The sequence below is a fragment of the Papio anubis genome, chromosome 11 (genome assembly GCF_008728515.1).
Source record: "Papio anubis isolate 15944 chromosome 11, Panubis1.0, whole genome shotgun sequence".
NCBI classification, from domain to species: Eukaryota; Metazoa; Chordata; class Mammalia; order Primates; family Cercopithecidae; genus Papio; species Papio anubis.
In genome coordinates, this window is record NC_044986.1 from 66,999,224 (window position 1) to 67,022,656 (window position 23,433).

A 23,433-nucleotide genomic window follows, 5' to 3' on the forward strand; every position below is an offset into this window, starting at 1 on the left:
TGCTTATCTTGCCAGGGCTGGGGGGAAGCTCCAAGTGCTTTGTAAACTGTGAAGCTCGGGTTCCACCCCACCCGCTACCTGCCTTGGGCCAGGTCCTGACCCTTCCTGCGGCTGCAGTCGGCTGCTGTGGGTCCCAGGCTCAGTGCTCTCCCCACAGCGGGAGGACGATCTGGTCTCCCCGGACGCACTCAGCACTGTCAGAGAGATGGATGTGGCCAACTTCCGGCGGGTGCCCCGCATGCCCATCTACGGCACAGCCCAGCCCAGCGCCAAGGTGACCTCTCCTAGGGGCCTGGGTCCCCCAGTGGGGTTGAGGAGGGAGGGCTGAGGGCTCACTGCCGGCCCTCCCGTGCCCAGGCCCTGGGGAGCATCCTGGCCTACCTGACAGATGCCAAGAGGAGGCTGCGGAAGGTCGTCTGGGTGAGCCTGAGGGAGGAGGCCGTGTTGGAGTGTGACGGGCACACCCACAGCCTGCGGCGGCCTGGGCCCCCTGTGACTCCTGACCAGCTGGAGGTGAGGCCCCCTGCCCTCTAGGCACCCCTTCCTCCGAGGCTTCTGGGGAGTGGCCTGGGAGGGTCTTCAGAAGGCCCCATGCTCCTGTATACAGATAGAGAATCTGAGGCCCCGGGAGGAGCAGTGTCAGGGAGTGGCCAACTCAGGATTCCCACTAAAGTGCTCTGGTAACCTGCCTGGCTTTGGGGGTGGTTGTGACCCCTGAGGCTTGGAAGGTCAGGGATGGGACTGGAAGCCAGGGCCAGCCTACAGCCTGCCCCAGTGGCCTGTGTGCTCCCTCCTGCCCTTCCCCAGACCCTGGAGGCCCAGCTGAAGGCCCATCTAAGTGAGCCTCCCCCGGGCAAGGAGGGTCCCCTGACCCACAGGTTCCAGACCTGGCTCACCACGCAGGAGGTCTTCAGCCAGCACCGCAGGACCTGCCCCGGCCTCACCTACCACCGCATCCCCATGCCGGACTTCGGTGCTCCCCGAGAGGAGGTGAGGGTGATGCTCAGGCTGAGGCCTCTGGGGAAGGACGGGAGGCCTCCCTGCCTCCCCTCTGGCCTGGGCTCTGGGAGAATGAAACGGCCCCGGCTTCCCTATGGGGCCCAGGGATGGTCTCCTGGGGTTTTTCCTATTTGGCCCAAGTGGTTTATTCACATCCCTTCCAAGCTTTGTGTGTGTGTGTACCTGTGTTTATTATGTGTTGTGGGGGGTGTGTGTGTGTATTGTGTTACGTGTGTGTGTGATAGGTGTGTGTTAGCGGGGTGTGTATTCTGTTACATGTGTGCATATGTGTTATAAGGTGTGTGTACATGTGTTTATTATGTGTTGTAGGGTGTGTGTGTATTGTGTTACGTGTGTGTGTGTGATAGGTGTGTGTGTGTTAGCGGGGTGTGTATTCTGTTACGTGTGTGTATGTGTTATAAGGTGTGTGTACATGTGTTATGTGTTGTAGGGTGTATGTGTGTGTATTGTGTTATGGGTGTATGTGTTATAGGTGTGTGTGTTATCAGGGTGTGTGTGTATTCTGTTACAGGTGTGTGCGTGTATTTGTTATAAGGGGTGTGTGTGTGTGTGTTGAGGGTGAGCATGTCCATGGTGTGCGTGGTGTGTGTGTCTCAGTTGGGGACTGTGTATGGAGTGTGTGGGTGGCGTGTGGAGTGTGGCTGTGTGTGTGCATGTGTTTTTATGGAGTTTGTGATGTTTCCCTTGTCTGTGTTGGGGGCTGTGTGTGGAAAACCATCTTTAGGAGAGTGGTGTGGTGTGTGTGGTAGGGTTTGTGGAGGGATCGTTAGGAATGCTTGTGTGTGGCATCTGTAGGTCTGTGACTGTGGGTGTCTCTATAGTGTGTTTACGGGACGTGGATCCCTGTGTGGCGTTGTGTGTCTGGCGTGTGTTGTGGTGCGTGTGTTGTAGGTGGGTCGCTGTGTGCTGTGTGTTTCTGGCAATGGGGTCCGTTTCCTGCCTGAGCCCCTCCTGGCGCATCTCTCCGCGGCTCTCACTGCCTGCAGTCTGCTGCCCCCTAGTGGCCGTGTGCTGCCAGGCTTCTCTGAGGTCAGGCCTCTATCCTCATCGTGGGACCAGGGTTGGGTCCAGCTCAGGTGGGTGGCAGGGCCAGTGATCCATGTGCAGCCCAGGGGCGCAGTACACAGGGGTGGCATACAGGTGCATGTCCTGCGTGGTGGAGGGCGGGCACCTTGAGCCCCAGGTGCGTACTGTGTTGGCTCACACGTCCTGTTCGGGTGCTTGGTGTGAGGGTGGTTACAGCTGCACAGGTGCAGCTGTTGACACGCACATAGTCTCATGCACTCCGGTGAGTTTTGTTTGTGTGTGCAAGCTTGGGGGCCTGAGAGTTTCTGGCCTGAGGACAGTGGCTGGGACTGCCATGTGGATGGGGCTGCCATGTGGACGGGGGGCCCCGTTGGGGTCTGCGCATCCAGGAGGCACCCGCTGACCCAGACCTTGCTCTCCCCACCCAGGACTTTGACCAGCTGCTGGAGACCCTATGGGCCTCCCTCTCCAAGGACCCAGGCACTGGCTTCGTGTTCAGCTGCCTCAGCGGCCAGGGCCGTACCACGACTGCGATGGTGGTGGCTGTCCTGGCCTTCTGGCACATCCAGGTACGTGTGGCCTCTCCAGGGAGATTAGAGATATGCCCAGAAGGGAGTGGACACTCAGGTCCCAGGCACACAGGTCCTGCAGACACAGGTCCTGCAGGAGGGTGTGAGGGGCACAGATAGCCTGGTGTGGTCCCAGAGCCCCTTCCATCAGTCTTGGGCAGCCCCCCAGTCCTCCCCAGCAAGGGGCTCCTGGCGTTGGGAGGGGGCTTCTGTCTCAGCAGCTGTCCTCCCTCAGGGCTTCCCCGACGTGGGTGAGGAGGAGCTCGTGAGTGTGCCTGATGCCAAGTTCACTAAGGGTGAATTTCAGGTGAGCATGCCCTGCGGGGTCCCTGGAGCACCTTGGAATGGGAGGAGGAGGAGGAGGACTCCTGCTCACAGGTCTAGGGGTCCTCAAAGCACGTCCCAATGCTGTCACCTCTGCCACCTCATCATATCAGTGCTTCCCTGTTCCCATTTTATAGATGAGCCCAGCAAGGCATGGGACAGCTTGGCTCTGGGGCCCTGGCAGATGGCTGGCCATGGAGATGTGGGCTGGACCCCTCCCTGCCTGGCCTTGCTGCTGGGCTGCTGTGTGCCTTGGGGAGGTCACTGGCCACCGTCTTGTCTGGGTAATGTTGATAACAACCTCTCAGCACCTTCAACCCAGCTGTGGTTGATGACCTTGTGTGAGTCACCAGCCTGCTCTGCTCTGCCTGTTCCCCTATTTCAGATTAGGGCACTGGATGGCCAGCCACAAACATTACAGATTTAGTCATCCATGTATTGTGCACCTGCCACATGCCACAGGCCATCTTCTCAGGCATTCCAAGAGTCATGGCAACGTCTCTCAGAGTTGACCCATGGCTGACCTGCAGTTGGCAACACAGTTGGCTCTTGTGTTACTGGCTACCTTCGCTACTTGCCCCTCCCCTGCCCTCGCCACAGTCCTGAGGCCCTGACTGCTGTGCAGCACCTCACACTTCCCAAGCTCTTGCAGCCTCTGGGCCTTTGCATATGCTGTGCCTTCTCCCTTCCTTCTTCTGGCTGATTCTCTGATTCTTTCCTTTTTCCTTTTCTTTTTGTGGTAAAATATGCATAACATAAAATGTACCATTTCAACCATTTTTAAATGTACAGTTCAGTGGCCTTAAGTACATTCACGTTGTTGTGCAACCATTGCCACAACCCATCTAACTCTTTCATCTTGCAAAACAGAACTCTGCCCTCCTATTCAGTAATAATTCCCCATCCTCCCTCCCAGCAGCCCCTGTTCTACTTTCTGTCTCAATGGATGTAACTACTCTAGGAATCTTCTATGAGTGGAATCGTACAGTATTTGTGTTTTATGACTAGTTCATTTCACTGAGCGTGATGTTCTCAAGGTTTACCCACATTGTAGCATGTGTCAGAATTTCTTCCTTTTAGAGGCTGAATAATATCCCATTGTATGGATAGACCACATTTTATTTCTCCATTCCTCCATCAAAGGACACTATTTGCTTCCACCTTTTGGCTGTCATGAATGATACTGCTATGAAGTGCATTGTACACGTAGCTGAGTCCCTGCTTTCCATTCTTTTGGACATATACCCCGGAATGGAATTACTGGGTCCTATGGTAATTCTCTTTACTTTTTTGAGGAACCACCATGCTGTTTGCTGCAGGATATGCACCATTTTACATTCCCTCCAGCAACGCACAAAGGTGCCAATATTTCCACATCCTCGCCAACACTCGATTTCTGTTTTTTCTTTTCTTTCTCTTCCTTTCTTTGTTTCTTTCTTGAGATGGGATTTCACCATGTTGGCCAGGCTGGTCTCGAACTCCTGACCTCAGATGATCCACCTGCCTCAGCCTCCCAAAGTGCTGGGATTACAGGCGTGAGCCACCCTGCCCAGCCAATTTTTTTTTTTTTTTTTGATAATAGCCATCCTGCTGGGTATGAAGTGGTATCTTGTGGCTTTGATTTGCATTTCTCTAATGATTAGTGATGTTCAATATCTTCTTATGTGTTTATTGGCTACTCATATATCTTCTTTGGAGAAATGTCTGTTCAAGTCCTTTGCCCATTTTTGAATTGGATTGTTGTTGAGTTTTGGTTCTTTGTATATTCTGGAAACTAATCTCTTATAAGAGAGGTGATGTGTAAATATGTTCTCTATTATGTGGGCTGACTTTTTACTCATTCATAGTGTCATCTGATGCACAAAAGTTCTTAATTTTGATGAAGTCCAGTTTGTCTGTTTTTTCTTTTGTTGCCTATGCCCTTGGTGCTGTATCCAAGAAATCACTGCCAACTCCAATGTCATGAAGCTTCTCCCCTGTGTTTTATCCTAAGACTTTTATAGTTTTAACTCTTAGGTTAAAATCCTATGTTTTAGGATTTTTTTTGGGGGGGGGATTCATTTTGAGTTAGTTTTTGTATATGGTGTGAGGTAAGGGTTGTCTAAGTTTATTCTTTTGCATGTGGATATCTGGTTTTTCCAGCACCATTAGTTTAAGAGTCTGTCTTTCCCCATTGAAAAGTCTTGGCACCCTTGTTGAAAGCCACTTGACCATATATATGAGGGTTTATTTTCCAGCTGAATTTAGTCTTCGCATTGGTCCTTCGAATGTGATGGTCAGGCCTCTGCTTCCTTACACCAGGCCCTGTGCTGGGAGCTGTGTGTACTCCCCCTGTCTCCTTTCCCAGCCCCCAGGAGGTAGGTGCTTTTACTGCTCCCAGTTTGTAGATGAGAAAATGAGGCCTGGGGAGACAAGTTTATTACCCTAGGGCCACATCAGAGAGGTGGGGCTGGGGTATAAGCCAGGCTGTGAACCTCAGAGCCTGTGTTCCAAAGTTACATCATGTGACCTGAAGACACCCCTGTATACCCCATCCTCACCCACCCCCAGATAATCTAGACCAGCTTCCTTTGCAATTAGTTCAGCATTTGCTGAGCCAGCAGTCTGTTGGGGAGAAGGGAATATTCAATAGAGCATGAAGAGGCCCAGAGCAGACACTGGTTTTAAGGGCCAAGAGTGCAGCTGAGGGAGCCTGAGAGGGCTTCATAGAGGAGGCAGCATTTGAGTGCCTTTGGGGAAGATTAGTGAGTATGCTTGGTGAGGAGAGGAGTGTGTAGAAAGATCAAGTGTGCAAAGGAGGGTTTCTGGAAAGGACAGGAACGATGTAAGGCTGTGATTTGTCAGAAGGGAAGCAGGCAGGACTGAGGGGTGGGGGCCCGGATTGTGAAGGCCCTGGAGGGTTGCACTATGTGTTTGACCTTGACTGTGAGGCCAGCAGGGAGGCAGAGGAGGTTGTGATCAGACTCTCAGTCTGGGGGTCCCAGCAGGCAGTTGTGTGGTTTGGGGAGTGGAGGGAGAGGCAGGAGCTGAGTGAGGAGGGGCTGCAGGGTGAGCAGGAGCAGCCCAGTCCTCACTGGTAGGTCTTGTGGGCTCCTGGATGTGGGGTGAGGACGGCACCTAGGATGACCTCGAGTTTCTGGCTTTGCGGTCGTGACAGCTGTCGAGATGTGGAATTCAGAGGAGGAACAGCTGCAGCAGAGGCCAGGAGTTGGGTTCCCTGTGAAAAGCTGCAGTCCTATCTGAGGTGGCCCCCAGGGGACACAGTTCCCTGCACCTTCCTGGGGACCTGCCTAGAATCTGGGATTGGAGGTGTGGACTGGGCAGCTCCCTCCTGCTCCCCTGGGCACAGCCTTAGCCAGATCTGCCACTAGTTCCTTCCAGACTATTCTTTTTTCTCCTCCCACTTGGCTGCAACTTCATGCCTGCTGGGGTGCCCAGCCCCAGGCCAGGACTCTCTGAGAAACACACGAGTTGGGGAAAGGCCTTTCCCTGTTCTTAAGTGGCAGCCAGAGAGAGAAGAGGGCGAGTTAGGTGTTCATTCATTCACTGGGCAGCTGTTGCTGGGGCATCGGGCAGGTGCCAGGTGCCACTCCGGGTGCTGGCAGAAAGCCCCTCACTTAGTGGGGAGCAGGCATGAAAGCAGAAGCAGATGAGCAGGTGGCTGTCGACCATGGGACAGGGCTCTGCGGGGGCCTTGCAGAGTGGTGGGGGTGGGTGGTGGGAGGGGTTATGGGTGAGGCTGGAGAAATAGGCTGGGACCGGGTGGTGCAGGGGGCCTTGTGGGCCCCAGTTTCTGTGCTGAGTGCAAGGGAGCCATGAAGAGATCAAAGCCTGGGAATTATACAAACATGGGTTCACATCTATACTTTTGTAAGACCTCTGTGGCCACCAGGGAGAGGGAGGGCGGGGAGGAGGTGGAGACGCTGGTCAGAGGGGTACTGATGTGGAGGCAAAGGGGTATGGAGGTCTGGATCAGGTGCCATCTGTAGAGAGGTGCAGTGTAGACAGATTTGGAGGGGAACTCAGCACAGGGTGGCTGAGAGGGCCTGGGGGGGAAGAGCCATAGAGTGACCTAAACAGGCTTCAGTTTTCCCTTGCAATAAAGGGCAGATTATATCATTTATTTTTTCTTTTTCTTTTTCTTTTTCTTATTACTCAGAGATGGGGTCTCACTATGTTGGCCAGGTCGGTCTTGAACTTCTGGCCTCAAGCGATCTCCCCACCTCGGCCTCCCAAAGTGCTGGGATTACAGGCATGAGCCACTGCACCTGGCCTGGGTGGGGGATAATATCAGATGAGTGGTGTCCAACTCTGAGTGTCTGCGCAGTACCTGGGGCTCCTGGAGGTTAGGAGGAGGGTGGGGAGGCTTCTCACACCCCCTTCTCACCCCTCCAGCCCTGGTATGTGACAGCTATCTGTTTTATAGATCAAAGTTCTGCATGAGGCCTCGTTTGAAGCAGGATTTCTACTGCTTAAAAAATAAGCACCTCGACCAGGCGTGGTGGCTCACGCCTGTAATTCTAGCACTTTGGGAGGCTTAGGTGGGCGGATCACCTGAGGCCAGGAGTTCAAGACCAGCCTGGCCAACATTGCAAAACCCTATCTCTACTAAAAATACAAAAATTAGCTGGGTGCAGTGGCAGGCACCTGTAATCGCAGCTACTCGGGAGGCTGAGGCAGGAGAATTGGTTGAACCCAGGAGGCAGAGGTTGCAGTGAGCCAAGATCTTGCCATTGCACTCCAGACTGGGTGACAGGGCGAGACTCCATCCCAAACAAAACAAAACAAAACCTTAGGTCAACTTAACATTCCATGGGTGCATTGGGGTGGTTTTTGTATCGTGTAATACAGAGCATACAAAATGGCAATTTGGAGTCACGGTCGTGCATTTAATATGTCTTGAACATCTTAAATCACTTCTGTTCCCATGTTTTTTTGTAGAATTATTTCCTAACGAAAACCACTTCTTGATTGTGGCTCTCCTGTGAGAAGTGGGTGCACGCTGTGATGTCTTTGGCTGTGGCAGTCCTGTTTTCCTAGTAACTCTGTTGATGTGCTCTGACACTGAAAATCTGTGTGGTGTGCAAGATACTAAGTTGTGGATTGGTGGGGCTTTTATGCCACAGCTTATCAGAACTTGAAGATACTGGTACTTAATACTCTCTTAAGGAACAATTTACCTCCAAATTTTAGGCTGGAAAATTAATGGAATAACTTCCCAGCACTTTGGGAGGCTGGGGGCGTGGATTGCTTTAGCCCAGGAATGTGAGATTAGCCTGGGCAACGTGGCAAAACCCCGTTTCTACTAAAAGTACAAAACATCAGCCACGTGTGGTGGCATGGGCCTGTAGTCCCAGCTACTCGGGGGGCTGGGGTGGGAGGATCACCTGAGTCCAGGAAGTTGAGGTTTCAGTAAGCCCTGATCACGCCACTGCACTCCTGCCTGGATGACAGGGTGAGACGCTTGTCTCCATAAAACAACAACAAAAAATGTCAATGGGATAACTAGAAAGGAATCATAATCCATACCTTTTTTAGATTTTCGGTACAAATGGCAATGTCTGTGTACTGATCCTCAACACAACCAATAAATCCCAATTGTGGAGGAAAAAGAAAAGCACCTGGGTAGCCTGGCCCCTGAGATGTCCAGGATCCCCCGTCCTCCCTCTGACTGAGAACTGAGGAGCAGGGCTCTGTGGTCAGCACCTGGGCCTTAGGCCTGGTGTGGCCTTTTGGTGAGGGTGCAAGCCTGGTGCTGGGGCTGTGGGTTCTCACCTGCCCCCACCAGCTGTCTGTCTGCTCACCCCCGTTCTCTGGCCCCAGGTAGTAATGAAGGTGGTGCAGCTGCTGCCCGATGGGCACCGTGTGAAGAAGGAGGTGGATGCGGCGCTGGACACTGTCAGTGAGACCATGACGCCCATGCACTACCACCTGCGGGAGATCATCATCTGCACCTACCGCCAGGTGAGCCGTTGCCCCACCCCAGCCACCCTTCCAGGTGTGCACGGCCCAGGGAGTGGCTGATGTGGCTTTGGGGTTGCTAGGGGCCCCTCCTTGGCTCCTGGTCACTTTTCCACCTTCTGGAAGTGGAAGTGATCCATGAAATGGACACATCCCCAGCCCCAACCCACTCATACCAGATTCTGGAGTAGTGGGGAGGATGCGTGCAGGGGCCACGTTCAAAGCATTCAACAACTGCTGCGGCCCTGGGACCAATCAAGGATGTGGCCAATCAGAGTGAACACCCAGGAGCCCTGTGGTGCCAGGCATTAACCCTCTAGTTTCTGAGTCCTGGCAGGGGGACCAGAGGTCCCGGACAGGAGTCAGGTCGTGGTGGGTGGGGACCCTCGGGGTCTTGGAGTGGCTGTTTCACAGCTAGCACGGAGGCCGTCATCTCGGGATGTGGGTATGTCTGTGCTGCCCTGGGGCTGGGGCTGGCTCCCAGATGGGGTGTTTTTGGTCTGCTCAGTAAAAATTGTTTTTAAATAACTTACCACATTATAAAAATAAAGTTTTGGCCAGGCACGGTGTCTCATGCCTGTAATCCTAGCACTTTAGGAGGCCGAGGCAGGCAGATCACCTGAGGTCAGGAGTTGAAGACCAGACTGGCCAATGTGGTGAAACTCCATCTCTACTAAAATACAAAAATTAGCCGGGCGTGGTGGTGGGCACCTGTAGTCCCAGCTACTCGGGAGGGTGAGACAGGAGAATCGCTTGAACCCAGGAGGCGGAGGTTGCAGTGAGCGAAGATCGTGCCATTGCACTCCAGCCTGGGCAATAGTGAGACTCCTCAAAAAAAAAAAAAAAAGGTTCATAATAGTCCAGATTTCATGTAATAATCTGGATTTTCAGCCTATCTGGAAAGAATGTGCCCTTAAGCCTGCCTGAGTCCCCAGTACTCCCTGCTCTGTCACACTCAGCCCTACTGGCCCAGTCCCATGACCACAGGCTAATGTGGGCTCTGGAGTTTTCTTCCTGGGTCTCTGTGTGGAGTGCTCACTTCTGTTCCTCTCTGGCCCAGTGAATCTGATTGCCTTCTGGGACAGAGGCAGGTGCTGAGTGGGAGGGGCAGTGGTGCGAGCCGGCGGGTAGGGGATGAGGACTCCATGGTGCTGAGAGGGGGCTGTATGTGCCAGTCATGTGTTCCCCACTGCTGGCCAGCAATTCTTAGAAACAGCTCTTGCCTGTGGCCCCTGCAGAGGGGGCCTGCCCCAAGCCAGCCCTATGCTCGGCTGCAGCTGTGCACACATTGGGGCAATGACTGATTGGGCCCAGCTTTTGCTCAGGGTCATGGATCAGGCCCTGATTGGGGCAAAGGGTGGATGCCTAGCTGGAAGGCAGGGTAAGGCATCTGGGGTCAACCTGGGTCCAAGGTCAGAGGTCAATTGGGAGGGGAGTTTGGAGAGATTAAGAGGCTGCCAGGCCAGGGGAAGAGTGACTCACACCTGTAATCCCAGCACTTTGGGAGACGTAGGCAGGAGGATCACTTGAGGCCAGGAGTTTGAGACTTGCCTGGGCAACATAGCAAGACCTTGTCTCTACAAAAAAAAGAAAAAAAATTAGCTGGGCATGTTGGCCTACGGTCCCAGCTACTTGGGAGGCTGAGGTGGGAGGACTTCTTGAGCCTGAGGAGTCGAGGCTGCAGTGAGCTGTTGTCACTCCACTGCACTCCAGCTTGGGTGATGGAGAGAGACTGTCTCAAAAAACAAAAACAAAAACAAAAAGCTGTTAAATGTGGGGAGAGGAAGGTGGTTAAGGAGTTTCAGAAGATGGACTTTGGTGAATTTAGGAAGAACTATTTTCTTCAGGGCCATAGTTAGACTGGATCCTGAGTCTCCTTTTGAGTTACCTTTGGGTCCCTCTCACAACGCTCTTGTGGCAGCAATGAGCTAAGAAGCTGAGCTCCTCCCACTTTCAGAGGATGCTGAGAGGGTTGAGAATCGAAGCTTCCAGTTCAGTCTCCAGCTGGAGGCCCAATAGTTGAAAAAGGATGCCTGCTTCAGAGCATCTTAGACCCTCCATCCCATGCTGGCCAGGGTCTGTTAGCCCCTACCTCCCTGACTTCTGAAGCTGATAGGCCTCCCTTCCTCTCATCTCCGCAGCCCTGGAAGTCCATTGTGAGGCACCCAGAGGGTGGAGCAGGGAGCATGACAGGGCCTGAGCCCTGGGGAGAGAGGAGGGTTCCCCCAGAGCTGGCCTGGAGCAGTGTCCTCAGAGAGCCTGGGAAGGTGCGTCAGGTGGGAGGGGCTGCATGGCAAAGGCCAGGGGGCCGAAAGGTGCAAAACGAGTTTAGAGGCAGCAAAGGTGGTTTGGTGCACGCATCTGATGACATAGAAGTTGTTGGAGATGAGTTGGTGTGGGTGAGTTGGCGCTCCTCCTTGGACATTGGAGAGGGAAAGGTGTTTGGGGCTGTGAGAGGTGATTGCTTTACTCTGTTGGCATTGGAGAAGGAAGGTGGGTGGGGTGTTAGAGGTGGTCACTCTGGCTGCCTTCTGAATGTGAAGTGTTTTTTAGTGAGGAGAGAGGAAGCAGAGCCAGATGAGGATTCTTACCGCTCCCACCAGGTCACCCACCCCCTTTCCAAAGGCCAGGTTGGTTGTGACCTCTGCAGTGGGAGGATGGGGATCCCTGAGCCCCAGGGCCCCTTGGAGGGCCCAGAGGCAAGATGTAGAGTCATTCCAGAATATGGCCACCAGGTGGCGCCAGTGACCTACCTGGCCAAATTCTTCGAGGCACTGAAGAGCCGAGGGACTGAGACACCCTCTGGTTCAGGGGCTTGCACCCCGCATGTCCAAGAGATCTCAGAGCTTTAAACCATGCTGTGGCAGAGCTCCACTCCTAGAGAGTCTGATTTAGTTGGTGGGGGTGTCTTGGCCAGGGCACGGAGCTTGTTTTTGAAGTCTCCCAGGTGATTCCAGTGCACAGCCAAGGCTGAGAGCCACATATTCTAAGCAGCGGCCCCCAGCTTTAGTGGACTTCAGAATCACCTGGTGGGCTTGTTAAAATGCAGACTGCTGGGCCCCACTCTGGAGCTTCTGATTCTGGAGGTCTGGAGGTCTAACACACTCCCAGATGATACTGATGCTGGAAGGGACCACACTGGGGGACCTGCCATCCCCCCACAATCTCCGTTACAGCAGCTCTATTGACATACAATTCACGATGTATATAATTCACGTGCCATGCAATTCACTTATTTATGGTGCATGAGTCCGTGGTTTTTAGTACATTCACAGAGTTGTGCATCCAGCACCACATCAAGTTTAGAACATTTTTCATCACCCTGAAAAGAAACCTCACACCCACTAGCAGTCGCTTCCCCTCCCCCACCCTCTGGCAGCCACTGATCTTTCTGCCGCTATGGATTTGCATGGTCTGGCCATTTCATATAAATGGAATCATACACTCTGTGGTCCTTTGTGTCTGGCTTCTTTCACTTAGCATAATGTTTGAAGGTTTATCTGTGTTGTAGCATGTATTCTTCGTTTTCATGGCTGAATAATATTCTGTTGTATAGACATATCCCATTATGTCTGTCTGTTCATCAGCTGATAGGCATTCGGCTTGTTGTAGAACTTTTTGGCTATTATGAATAATGTTGCTGTGAGGATTCATGTACAAGTTTTTGTGTGAACGTATGTTTTCATTTCTCTTGATTATATACCTAGGAGTGGAATTGCTGGATCATATGGTCATTCTGTGTTAAACCTTTTCAGGTTAACCACCATGAATTGGTGACTGAGTGGGGATAAGAGGCAACGGTCTTCACTCCCAGCCCACGTTCCTCCCCAGACCATGTTGTCCTTGACCCAAGGATCTCATCCATGTTGCCCCAGTGGGCTGCTGGGAGGTTGTGGAGGCTCAAGAAAGGCAGCGGCCCCGACCACCCCTTCCCTCTAATGGTGACTTCTGGAAATTGGCAGTCAGGTCTCCCCTGCAGTATCAGCTGTCCTTCTGGTTTCAAACCCAGAAGTCCCCAGGTGGCCTCCAGCAGGGTCTGTGCTTCTCTGCTCAGAGCAGGCCGGGTGCTGTGTGTGCAGGGGGTGCCATCAGCCTGGTCAGATCCCCCACAGTCTCTGGATGTAAATGAACCTGAGCTCAGGCTTGGGCAGGGCTTTATCCCCTCCACTGGCTTAATTTGCCTGGGAATGTTCTAGGTTCGGTCCACATTTGGCCCATCTGAAGTTTTCCAAAGTCCCGAGAGTCCACTTGGGATCCTGAAATTCAACAGCATGTGTCTACTTGGCTTCCTGCCCCTCACTCCCCAGAGCCCCCAAATGGTGAATTTCTTTTTCCTGGCCCCCTGCCAGCTTCAGCAGTCAGCTTATACATTAATAATAAGCAGTTAAGAACACAGCTCCTGTGTTATGGCATTTGTGCTTCTTCAGCAATAAAGCTATTCCAGGGCCCTCAGTTGGGAACAGTGGAAGAATTTGGAGGTCAATATCCTTTTGTGGATCAGAGAGGAGGGCTCAGAATGTGCATGAATCTTCACTTGCACCCTGAGGTTGCACAGCAGGAATAAGGACAGTAAGTACCAAAAGCTTAGATGGCCCAGGGAGAACAAAGAGTCTCCCAGAATCCTGATAGCGATGATTTTACTTTTGCCCTTTTCTTTCTGGGCTTCGTGCACTTGCCTGCAGCCTGTCTGGAAGCTGTGATTGTGGCAGGCCCACGGGACGTCTCTGGCCGCTCACCTAGGCTGTGTTTGTGCATTTCAGCATGTGCCCAGCCAGCATGTGCCGCCTCAGCGCTGGGCCCTGTGCGGACACTGGGCGGGGGCCAGTGATGAAAGGTGCGCAGAGCTGACGTTCTAGTAGGGCAGAGAAAGGCAAAATTAAGCAACAGCTCCGGCTCCTGGGCGTTTTGTTGTGTTTGCCGAGGAGCCCTTACATCATCACATTCTGTGTTCACATACCACGCAGTGAGTGGAAGTGCCGTTTCCCACGCTGTTCCTGTGTATAGCATGTGTGGCCGGCCCTTCACGTTCTTTCCTGTCATCTTCTAGGATGGGGCTGATGTGGACCTCGTAGCGCATGTGGCTCTTCCGTGGTGTGGATTATTTCTGTAAGGCTGATACTTAGAAGTAGAATTACTGAATGAGTCAAAACGTAGGAACTTATATTTTTAAGTATTTTGGAATGTTTCAAACAGAAAATTTCAAAGCAGAGAGTATAATTTCCTCAGCCCTCGTGTGCCCACCTCCCAGCTGCAGTAAGTACCCATCTCAGCCAGTCTTATTTCATCTCAAGCCCTCTGAGCTCTGCACTGAATTATTTTAAAGCACATCCCAGTCCTCACGCTACTTCTTCTGTGCATATTTCAGTGCGTACCTCTAAAGAAGGGGGATCTTTTAAAGAAGGTAATCACACTGCCATTATTGCCTCTTAAACAATGGACAGTCGCTACTTACCAGCAAATATCTGGTCAATGTTTAGATGTTTCCACTAATCTCACAGGCCCTCTGCAGCTGGATCAGGATCCAAACAAGATCCACATGTTGCATTTGATTGACGTGGCCCTAAGTCTCTTTTAATCTCAACAGTTCTCCTTTCCCCCTCTGAAATATATTTGTGAGGTGAACTGGTTGTCTTCCTGGGCTTCCTGGAGGTAATTTTGCTAGTTGCACCCCTAGGTTTAAGTTGACCTGTGCTTCCTGGAAATGGTTCGCGGCCAAGGCTTCACGAGATTCCGGCTCACTGTGGCCAGAATGGTTACTGGGGGTGCCATATGCTGCTGTTGGGGCTGGAAGGTCCTGTCGTCTCTCCTGTTATGACTGGCTTCTGGGCATCGCCAACTTGCAGAATGGTGATCTGCTGGCTCTCTCATTCCATCTATGTTAATTAACTGCAATACTTCCAGAATGAGAGACTTCCCCTCAGGTGTGGTGGGGACAGACAGGCAGGTTCCATGCTTGCTGTTTCCTTTGATTTCCCTGTCTCCAGTGGATGGGTTGGTTTGGGAGATGCTTGTCTAAAAATGAGGCAAAGATGTTGGCTTCAGCAAGACCTAATGTTCCTCCAGATTTGGATGTGGTTGGAGTCTGTGAGGAGGGTCTGGGTGACTGGAGTGAGAGCCGGCAGGGAGAGGGATGGGGTAGAGGCTCATGCGGAGGGACAGGGAGTCACTAGAAACCCAGTGCCGGCCACACATGTCCTGATATCTCCTTGACCAACTTGGAACTAGTCCGAGAGGTGCCCATGCTGGGCTGATAGACATTTTCACGACCACAGTCCTCATTTTGCCTGTGTGTGATAAAGGGCGTACTAATGTTGGTTCCGGTTTTACATTTGAGGAGGGAGGCACTGAGCTTGCCCAAGAATATGCTGCTGGCAGATTTAGGAGGGGGGCAAGACCCAGCCCCTGACTCCCAGATTGGGCCTCTCCGCCATGCCATATGGCCTCCCAAGTGGGAGGAGGCACCATTTCATCTCTCCCTGCCCACCTTGAGCCCTGCTGCAGGGAAACAGAACTGGAAGCCATGGTCCTTGCCCTTGAGGAAGCCGCAGACTGAGCAGGAGAAGGACGAGGAAAAGAACACATCCCAGACACAGGTTGTGGGTGCAGCTGGGAGGGGGTGGAGCTGAGCCTAGGCACATATTTTCCACTGGGACAGACCTTCCCTGAGGGAACAGCCTCGACCCTTCTCTCTGCCTATGCCTGTCTCAAGCAGCCCGACTTCAGGGGCTGCAGCCTATGGCAATGCCCCTCTGTTCTCCAGTGTGTGCAAGATTGAGTCAAGGCTCGGATGCCCCGTGCATGTGAAGGGACCACATGCTTGGGGCATTTTAAAAACTGCCTCAAGGCCGTGCACTCTGGCTCATGCCTGTAATCCCAGCACTTCGGGAGGCCAAGGTGGGAGGGTCACCTGAGGTCAGGAGTTCAAGACCGGTCTGGCCAACATGGTGAAACCCTGTCTCTACAAAAATACAAAAATTAGCTGAACGTGGTGGCACACCTGTAATCCCAGCTACTTGGGAGGCTGCGGCAGGAGAATCACTCGAACCCTGGAGGCAGAGGTTGCAGTGAGCTGAGATCATGCTGCTGCACTGTAGCCTGGGTCACAGAGTGAGACTCCATCTCAAAACAAACAAATAAACAAACAAACTGCCTCAAAAGGGAAAAAGAAAGAAAGAAAATCCATTGAACTAAGCCACTTCCGGCGCTTTGGATGGAAGTGAGAATGCCGGGCCCTGGCTGAGGAGAATCCAACATGGCCGCCAGCCCAGGGCGGTGACACCCTCGGCTCACCTCGTTGTTTCCTTTTGGGCTTGGAAAGGGAAAATATTTATGACAAAAACCAAAGTCAGAGCGCCTGGGGGAGGCCCTGCTAGAATCATTAATGCCAGCGGCACTTTTCCTGGGCTTTGGCTGGTGACGTTAATTCTTAGTGTTTGGTGTTTAAAACAGCCTGTGTCTCCTGTTTTCCCTTGGGAAGAGTTTGAAGAACAGCTGAGGTGAAGGGAGCCACACAGGGAGAAGGCAACGTCGTCTGGTCTCAAAGCGAGATTTATTGTATAAAGACTGTAGTGCTTTAACTTTGAGCAGTGCTTTTTGAGCGTCCCCTCCCCTCCCCTCCTCTCCCCTCCCCTCGCCTCCCCTCCTCTTGTCTCCCCTCCTCTTGTCTCCCCTCCCCTCGCCTCCCCTCCCCTTTCTTTGAGACGGAGTCTTGCTGTGTTGTCCAGACAAGTGCAGTGGTGCAACGTTGGCTCACTGCAATCTGTGCCTCCCAGGTTCAAGTGATTTTCCTGCCTCAGTCTCCCAAGTAGCTAGGATTACAGGCACCTGCCACCACCACTCCCAGCTAATTTTTGTCTTTTTACTAGAGATGGGGTTTTGCCATGTTGCCCAGGCTGGTCTCAACTCCTGGACTCAAGTGATCCACCCACCTCGGCCTCCCACAGTGCTGGGATTACAGGTGTGAGCCACTGCACCTGGTTGCTATTTGAGTTTTCTAAGAACTCACCTTTTGTCTTTTGTGGTCCTCAGACAGATGGTGAGACCAGGACAAATTTTATTAGACGCATTTTACTGAGAAGAAACTGAGGCCTAATGAAGTTTTGTGATTGGTTGGAGGCTGGACCAGAACCTGGCTCCCAACTCCTCAACTTGCTGTGGCAGCCACAACCCGGGGGCAATCTTGCGATGGCAGAGAAGGGAAGGGTTGGAAGGGAAGCTGCCAGCCACTACTGTGTGACTGCCTGGGTTGGTGCAGAGTTGTCTCTGCGACCAAAGGAGCTGCCAGGAGGTCAGAGAGACCAGCTCTGTGTCCCAAGGGCTGAAGTCATTTCTTAAGAAAAATAAAAGGCCAGAGAGCTCTGGCTCTGAGCCCCAGGCAGGGTCTCTCTCAGCCTCTTGAAAACCCTGGCTGTTGGCTGGGTGCGGTGGCTCCCACCTCTAATCTCAGCACTTTGGGAGGCCGAGGCGGGCAGCTCACGAGGTCAGGAGATCGAGACCATCCTGGCTAACACGGTGAAACCCCGTCTCTACTAAAAATACAAAAAAAAAAAAAAAATTAGCCGGGCATGGTGGCGGGCGCCTGTAGTCCCAGCTACTCGGGAGGCTGAGGCAGGAGAATGGCGTGAACCCGGGAGGTGGAGCTTGCAGTGAACCGAGATGGCGCCACTGCACTCCAGCCTGGGCAACAGAGCGAGACTCCGTCTCAAAAAAAAAAACCACCCTGGCTCCCTGGCTGCCAAAGTTGTTCCCCAGAGACGCGGTTCCAGTAGGTAATGTGTCTCGGGAGGAGGGCCGGAGCAACTTGGGCAGCCCTGCAGTGCTATGAGCTGTCACATAAAATAGGACCCAAGCAAAGGCTGCTTCCTGGGCTCTTTCACACCCAGCCTAGAACGGCTTCCAGAACGGAGTGTGTGTGTGAGTATGCATGTGAGTACACATGTGCTCTCGTGTGTGTATGCATGTGTGTAGGACACATGTTCTCAGTAGCCAAGACCCCTCGCTCTCTCTTTGAGACAGGGTCTTGCTCTGTTGCCCAGGCTGGAGTGCAGTGGTGCAATCATAGCTCACTGTAGCCTCAACCTCCTGGGTTCAGGTGATTCTCCTGCCTCAGCCTCCTGAGTAGGCGGCACTACAGAGATGCACCACCATGCCTGGCTAATTTTTAAATTTTTTTGTAGAGACAGGGTCTTTGCTGTGGTGCCCACGCTGGCCTCAAACTGCTGGGCTCAAGTCATCCTCTTGCCTCAGCCTCCCAAAGTGCTGGGATTAAAGGTGTGAGCCACCATACCTGGCTGCCGAGACCGCTCATCTCTCTTCCTTCCCATTGTAGGGCAAGCTGATATTTCCATTCTGCAGGAGGACTTTCCTGTTTTATTCAACAACAGACATCCATCGAGCAGCTGTGGTTTCTAAGTGTGCACCACTGGGCTTAGAATTGTTGGTGGGCTTGGGAGGGGTTTAATCTCAACTCCAGCCTCACCGCCTCCCTCACCCCCTGGGTAATCCCCAGAGACCCTGTCTCAGTGCCTGCCTCTCCCATTGTCCCGATTGTGGTTGTTACCAGAGATCCCTGTTTCTGCTGCAAGGTCCACCTCTGAAATCCTGACTCTAGCACCCTGCCTGGCACAAGTAGGGGCTCCACAAATGTCTTTCTAGTGAGTGGATGGAGGGAAGGTTGAGTAAATCATTGCATAAATAAATAGGAAAGCCTGACTGCACCTTCATTATTTAACCCTTTTGGTTCTTTGTCCACATTGTTGGTCTTCCAGGACAGGGCATTCTTCTGCAGCAAGCTAAAGAGCCCTGGGTCAGGGGTTGGAAGCCCTGGCTCTGCCAGTAACTCCCTGTGGAACCTTGGGCAAGTCACTTTGGCCTGCCTGGACCCCTGTTTTTCCATCTGTCACCTGGAATTGTTACCCTTGTTCTGCGTGCTTTGAGGGATGGTGGTGAAGACCAGTCTGGGGCCCACAGGAGGTGGGATGGGGTGTGTGGGGTGTGCAGGGTGGCTGGGCTGCTAGGCAGGCTCCGTGGGCTACATGCGGGCACAGTGGGCCTCTTGAGGAACGAGACTGTGTCCTCTCAGCGTTAAATCTCTGTGCCTGGCCTAGAGGTGCTGCTGAACAGCGTCTGTTGAACTCATGGCATGCAGAGTGGCCCATGGCACCAGGTCAAGTCCCTTCACACTTTGAAATTACTTAACAAAATATGATGTCACCTTTGGAAAATGGGTTACCCGTATGGATTGAGGGCGATTTTCTCCCTTCCAGAGGTTGGGTACTTCCTGTGCTGGGGTCCCACCGCTGGGCTGGCCTGAGGATGCAGTTTGCAGGGACTCGGTGGAGACCCACCACACGCAGTGGCTGCTGCTGCACTTGGGAAGAGGGTGGGCTCCCGGCCCTGGAACCTGCCCTTCAGCCACTGGCCGTCTTCGGGGACTGTCACTTGCCTCCCCAGCCTGGGCCCCACCTCAGCTGGAGGCAGAGGTCACCAGGCCAGGTTTCTTTCTTTTGAGTCGGTGAGCGAGGGGATAGCAAGGAGGCTTCAGGCTTCAGTAATGGCAGGGGTGGCAGGGTGGGGAGGGTTGCTCTCTGGCTGGCTTGATGAAGACCCTGAGCCTGGCCTTGTTGGCTCTTCCTCTTTTTTTTTTTTTTTTTCTTTTTTTTTTTTTTTTTTTTTTAGAGACAGACTCTCGCTCTGTCACCCAGGCTGGAGTGCAGTGGTGCAGTCATGGCTCACTGACTGTAACCTTGACCTCTTGGGCTCAAGCCATCCTCCCTCCTGAGCTCCCAGGCCTGAGTGGCTGGGGCTACAGGTGCGTGCCACCACACCTGCCTCTTTTTTGTTGTTCTTTTGGTAGAGATGGTCTCCTTCTGTTGCCTGGGTTGTTGGCTCTTCTTATTTCTCCTCTGGGGCTGTCTTCTCCTGAGCCTCAGCTGCGTCCAGGTCTTCAAGTGTGTGGCCTCCCCGGTGGACCCGAGGCCTGGGTTCCTGCTTGGGCTCTATTGCCTACTCTTCATGTGACCCTGGCAGGTCATTTCACCTCTTTGACCTCAGCCTCCCTTTCTGAAAGGCAAAGGGGTTGGCATAGGCAACCGAGGTGTCCTGTGAAGCTGGGATGAATGAAAATGCAAGATGCACATGATCGTCATTCATTGATTTGACAAACAGTTATTACACACCTACCAACTGCACTGCGCTAGGTGCTGGAGATGCCACACAAACAAAGGGCAAAAGCCCCCGCCCTCATGTAGTCTGTACTCTAGTGAGGGAGACCTGTGGCAGGCAGCACACACATCAGGGCTGTGGTCTGTTGGACAGCGGGGTGTCCGTTGGGAGAAGCGGAGCCTCTAAGTGTCACAGGTTGTAACTATCTGAGGCTGGTATTACATGGTTTTTTGTTTAGCAAAGGTTTAGCAAAGAAGAATTTGCTAAAATTCTTCTTACTAAAGAAGGTAAAGGGCTGGTTGCGGTGTTTAAAAAAAAAAAAGTAAAGGCACATTTTTAGAGAAAGTATGTAAAAGGTAAAGAAAGGCAGATTTTTAGAGAAAGTATGGAAACACGTTGCAAGGGTGCAGTGGGCAAGTTAGCAAGAGAGAAGCTGGTTGCAAGGAGACAGAGGTTGGCGGGGAATTTTTTGTTTTTTGTTTTTTTTTGAGACAGAATCTTCCTCTGTCGCCCAGGCTGGAGTGCAGTGGCGCAATCTCCGCTCACTGCAAGCTCCGCCTCCTGGGTTCATGCCATTCTCCTGCCTCAGCCTCCCGAGTAGCTGGGACTACAGGCGTCCGCCACCATGCCCGGCTAATTTTTTGTATTTTTAGTAGAGACGGGGTTTCACCGTGTTAGCCAGGATGCTCTCGATCTCCTGACCTCGTGATCCACCCGCCTCGGCCTCGCAGAGTGCTGGGATTACAGGTGTGAGCCACCGCACCTGGCCAGGCTGGGGATTTTTTAGGACAGCGCTTGTGCTGTTTGCTGAAGAGAGCTTTGTGCAGTACTGATAATGCCAAAGTTGCAGTGAGCTAAGTTGCATTTTTCTATCAGCCGAGGGTCTGGTGATAGCTGGACACTGGAAGATTGTGTCATTTGCGTAGGAGGGCCGTGTCCTGGACCATGAAGAAAGGCAGACTTGGAGCTTATCTGCTTTCTCTGTTTGCTTTTTCCTGGTCCTGCCAGCCTGACTCCTTTCCCTAATCGGACTCCACAGTTAGGAGGTGCCGACGGGGCGGTATGAGGGCTTGCAGTTTTAAATAAGTAGGGTAGTTAGGCAGGGACTCCATGGGAAGGTGGCGTTGAACAGACCTGAAGGAGGAGCCGTGCTGGCGTCTGGGGGAAGAACAGTCCAGACAGAAGGTGTGGCTTGTGTGCGGTCCCCGAGGTGGGAGCTGCCTGTGTGTTTGAGGGGCAGAGCGAGGGAACGGGAGGGCAGGAGAGGAGGTCAGAGGTTATGGGGACAGGAGGCAGACTGTAGGGCCTTTTCTGGGATTGCTGGGACTTTGGCTTCTACTCTGAGTGCAAAGGAAGAAATTGCAGGGTTTTGGGCAGAGCCACCCACTTACTGTTTGTAGAGTCACTTAGGTGCTATGTTGTAAATAGACAGCAGGGGTCAGGAGAGGTGGCAGAGGACCAGCCAGGGGCTGTCGCTGAGCAGAGGGTATCTGGGACCAGGGTGGTGAGAGGTGGTCAGCCTCTGGAGGTGTTTTGAAGTGGAGCCAGTGGGGTTTACTGATTGGCTGTGGGGTTGAGAAGGGTGAAGTGAAGGAGGAGTCCCGGGTTCTGGCCTGTGTACCTGGGAGGATGGAGTTGCCACGGAGATGGGCAGGCTTATGGGCGCAGCAGATTTGGGGTGCACTCAGGAGGTTCACTGGGACATGCTTTGTGGGTTTGGGCTGCCTGACCCTTATCCATGTGGAGCACTTGAGCCGCTGACATGTCCCAGTCTGCAATCCTCAGAGTCTGTCTAGGATCTGGATTCAAGATGATACTAGAAGCCATGAGCCAGCACAAGAGGGGCCTGGGGAGGAGTGCTCAGTGAGCGCCTGCTGCATACCAGGTTCTGTGCAGACCCCCAGTGCGGTGGGGAGAAGGGGGAGGGGTAAACCTGGTTATGGGCTGGTGCCCGCCCCTGGGTTTATGGGTGTTTTGAGACAGCCCCTGCCTTGATGAAGCAATTAGAATCTGTCAAGGTGGAATTTAGCGCAGCTTTTAATTGAAAGGTTCGGCCTGAGGGCAGAGGAGACTGAGAAGGGCAGGGCCGTTGGGCTAAAAGGCTTGGAGCAGGCGGCTTCACTTTGGGAGAGTGGGGGGCTTATCATAGGCCTGGAGGAAACCCGGCCAGGCAGGAGGAACAGTGTGGGTGAAGGTACAGAGACAAGAGTGAGCAGGGAGTGGTGGGCTTGACTGTGGCCAAGCAGGAGAGGGTGGTAGGAAGAGCTGGGTCTTGGGGTTCATCTCCCAGCTCAGAACTCTGAGTTTGGGCAGGATGCCTACTGTTTGAAGGGTTAATTAAGCATGTGCTAAAACAAACAAACAAAAAACAACCTTGCTGAGCCTCATCTGCAAAATAGGATGGTCTTGCCTCCTTCACAGGGTTGCTAGGAGAATGTGTTAGGGTCTAATCCTCAGGTCAGGATGTGACGTGCTTGACCCGCAGGTGGCACTCAGTAGACCCCAACGCTCGTGCTCTGCTTGTGTGGTAGCCTGGGGAGGCTCCCCAGCCCTGCCTCAGTGGGCCTCTCCCTGGTGGCTCGGCAAATAGCAGAGCTTCATGAGAGCCCCCGCTGGCAACGCTGGGCTACCTCGATGCCAGGTGGGCTGGATGTTTGAGAGGCCCGAAGTACCCAGTGGCCCAGCCACCTTTCCTGGCCCTCTTCTATTTTAGGGCTCAGTCCAATGGGTGAGGAAGCCTCGTCCGGCTCCACCACAGCTAATGACAGCCTGGCCTGCCAGGCCGTTTATAAACAACTCCACTATTTTTATCGACAGGAGGTGGCTGACCCATCCTCCTCCCCAGGCAGTGGTGCTAACATGGGACGGTGTTAAGGAAACCAGGGCCTTGACAGGAAGATGGGAGTGTGTCTCAAATCACAGACCTGTGATCCAGCAAGACGTGCCGTGCCCTCGAAACCTTCTGGGGGCGGGGGTCAGGCGTCACCTGTACACAATGGTCTGAATTCGGAGATAATTCTGCCTTTGCCAGTAGAGCTCAGAAGGAGCCACTCCACCTCTCACCCCAGAGAATCTTCCTCAGACCTAATCCTTACCCGTGTCTCTTGCAACAGGCATCCCCATGGCTGTGGGAGAGGATGGTGCTGGTGTGGTCATGTCCATGGCACAGAGCCAGAGCTGAGGGTGTTTCACGCCCATAGCACATTGCCTCTGAGCTCTTTAATTGAAAGTAGTTTAGAATGGCTCTTGCCCAGTCGAACTGTGGTTGATTTCCTTTCCTTCCTTCTAAGAAAATGTTTTGAAGTAGGCTCTAGGCTTTGGGATGGAGCTTGGGGAAGGATAGAAGCAGCCTAAGGGGTGGGGTGGAGAG

General features: G+C 53.0%; 1 protein-coding gene across 3 annotated transcripts in view; it reads left to right on the forward strand.

Annotated features, from left to right (window-relative positions):
- Positions 1-23,433, forward strand: part of PALD1 (phosphatase domain containing paladin 1) — a 91,199-nt gene that overhangs the window by 60,826 nt on the left and 6,940 nt on the right. For all 3 annotated transcript variants that reach the window (XM_031652255.1, XM_031652254.1, XM_021943391.2), the window contains 6 exons: positions 158-274; positions 358-513; positions 808-990; positions 2,475-2,615; positions 2,851-2,922; positions 8,763-8,903. In XM_031652255.1, coding sequence (XP_031508115.1) covers positions 158-274; positions 358-513; positions 808-990; positions 2,475-2,615; positions 2,851-2,922; positions 8,763-8,903 — 810 coding nt within the window. The remainder of the gene's footprint in view (positions 1-157; positions 275-357; positions 514-807; positions 991-2,474; positions 2,616-2,850; positions 2,923-8,762; positions 8,904-23,433) is intronic.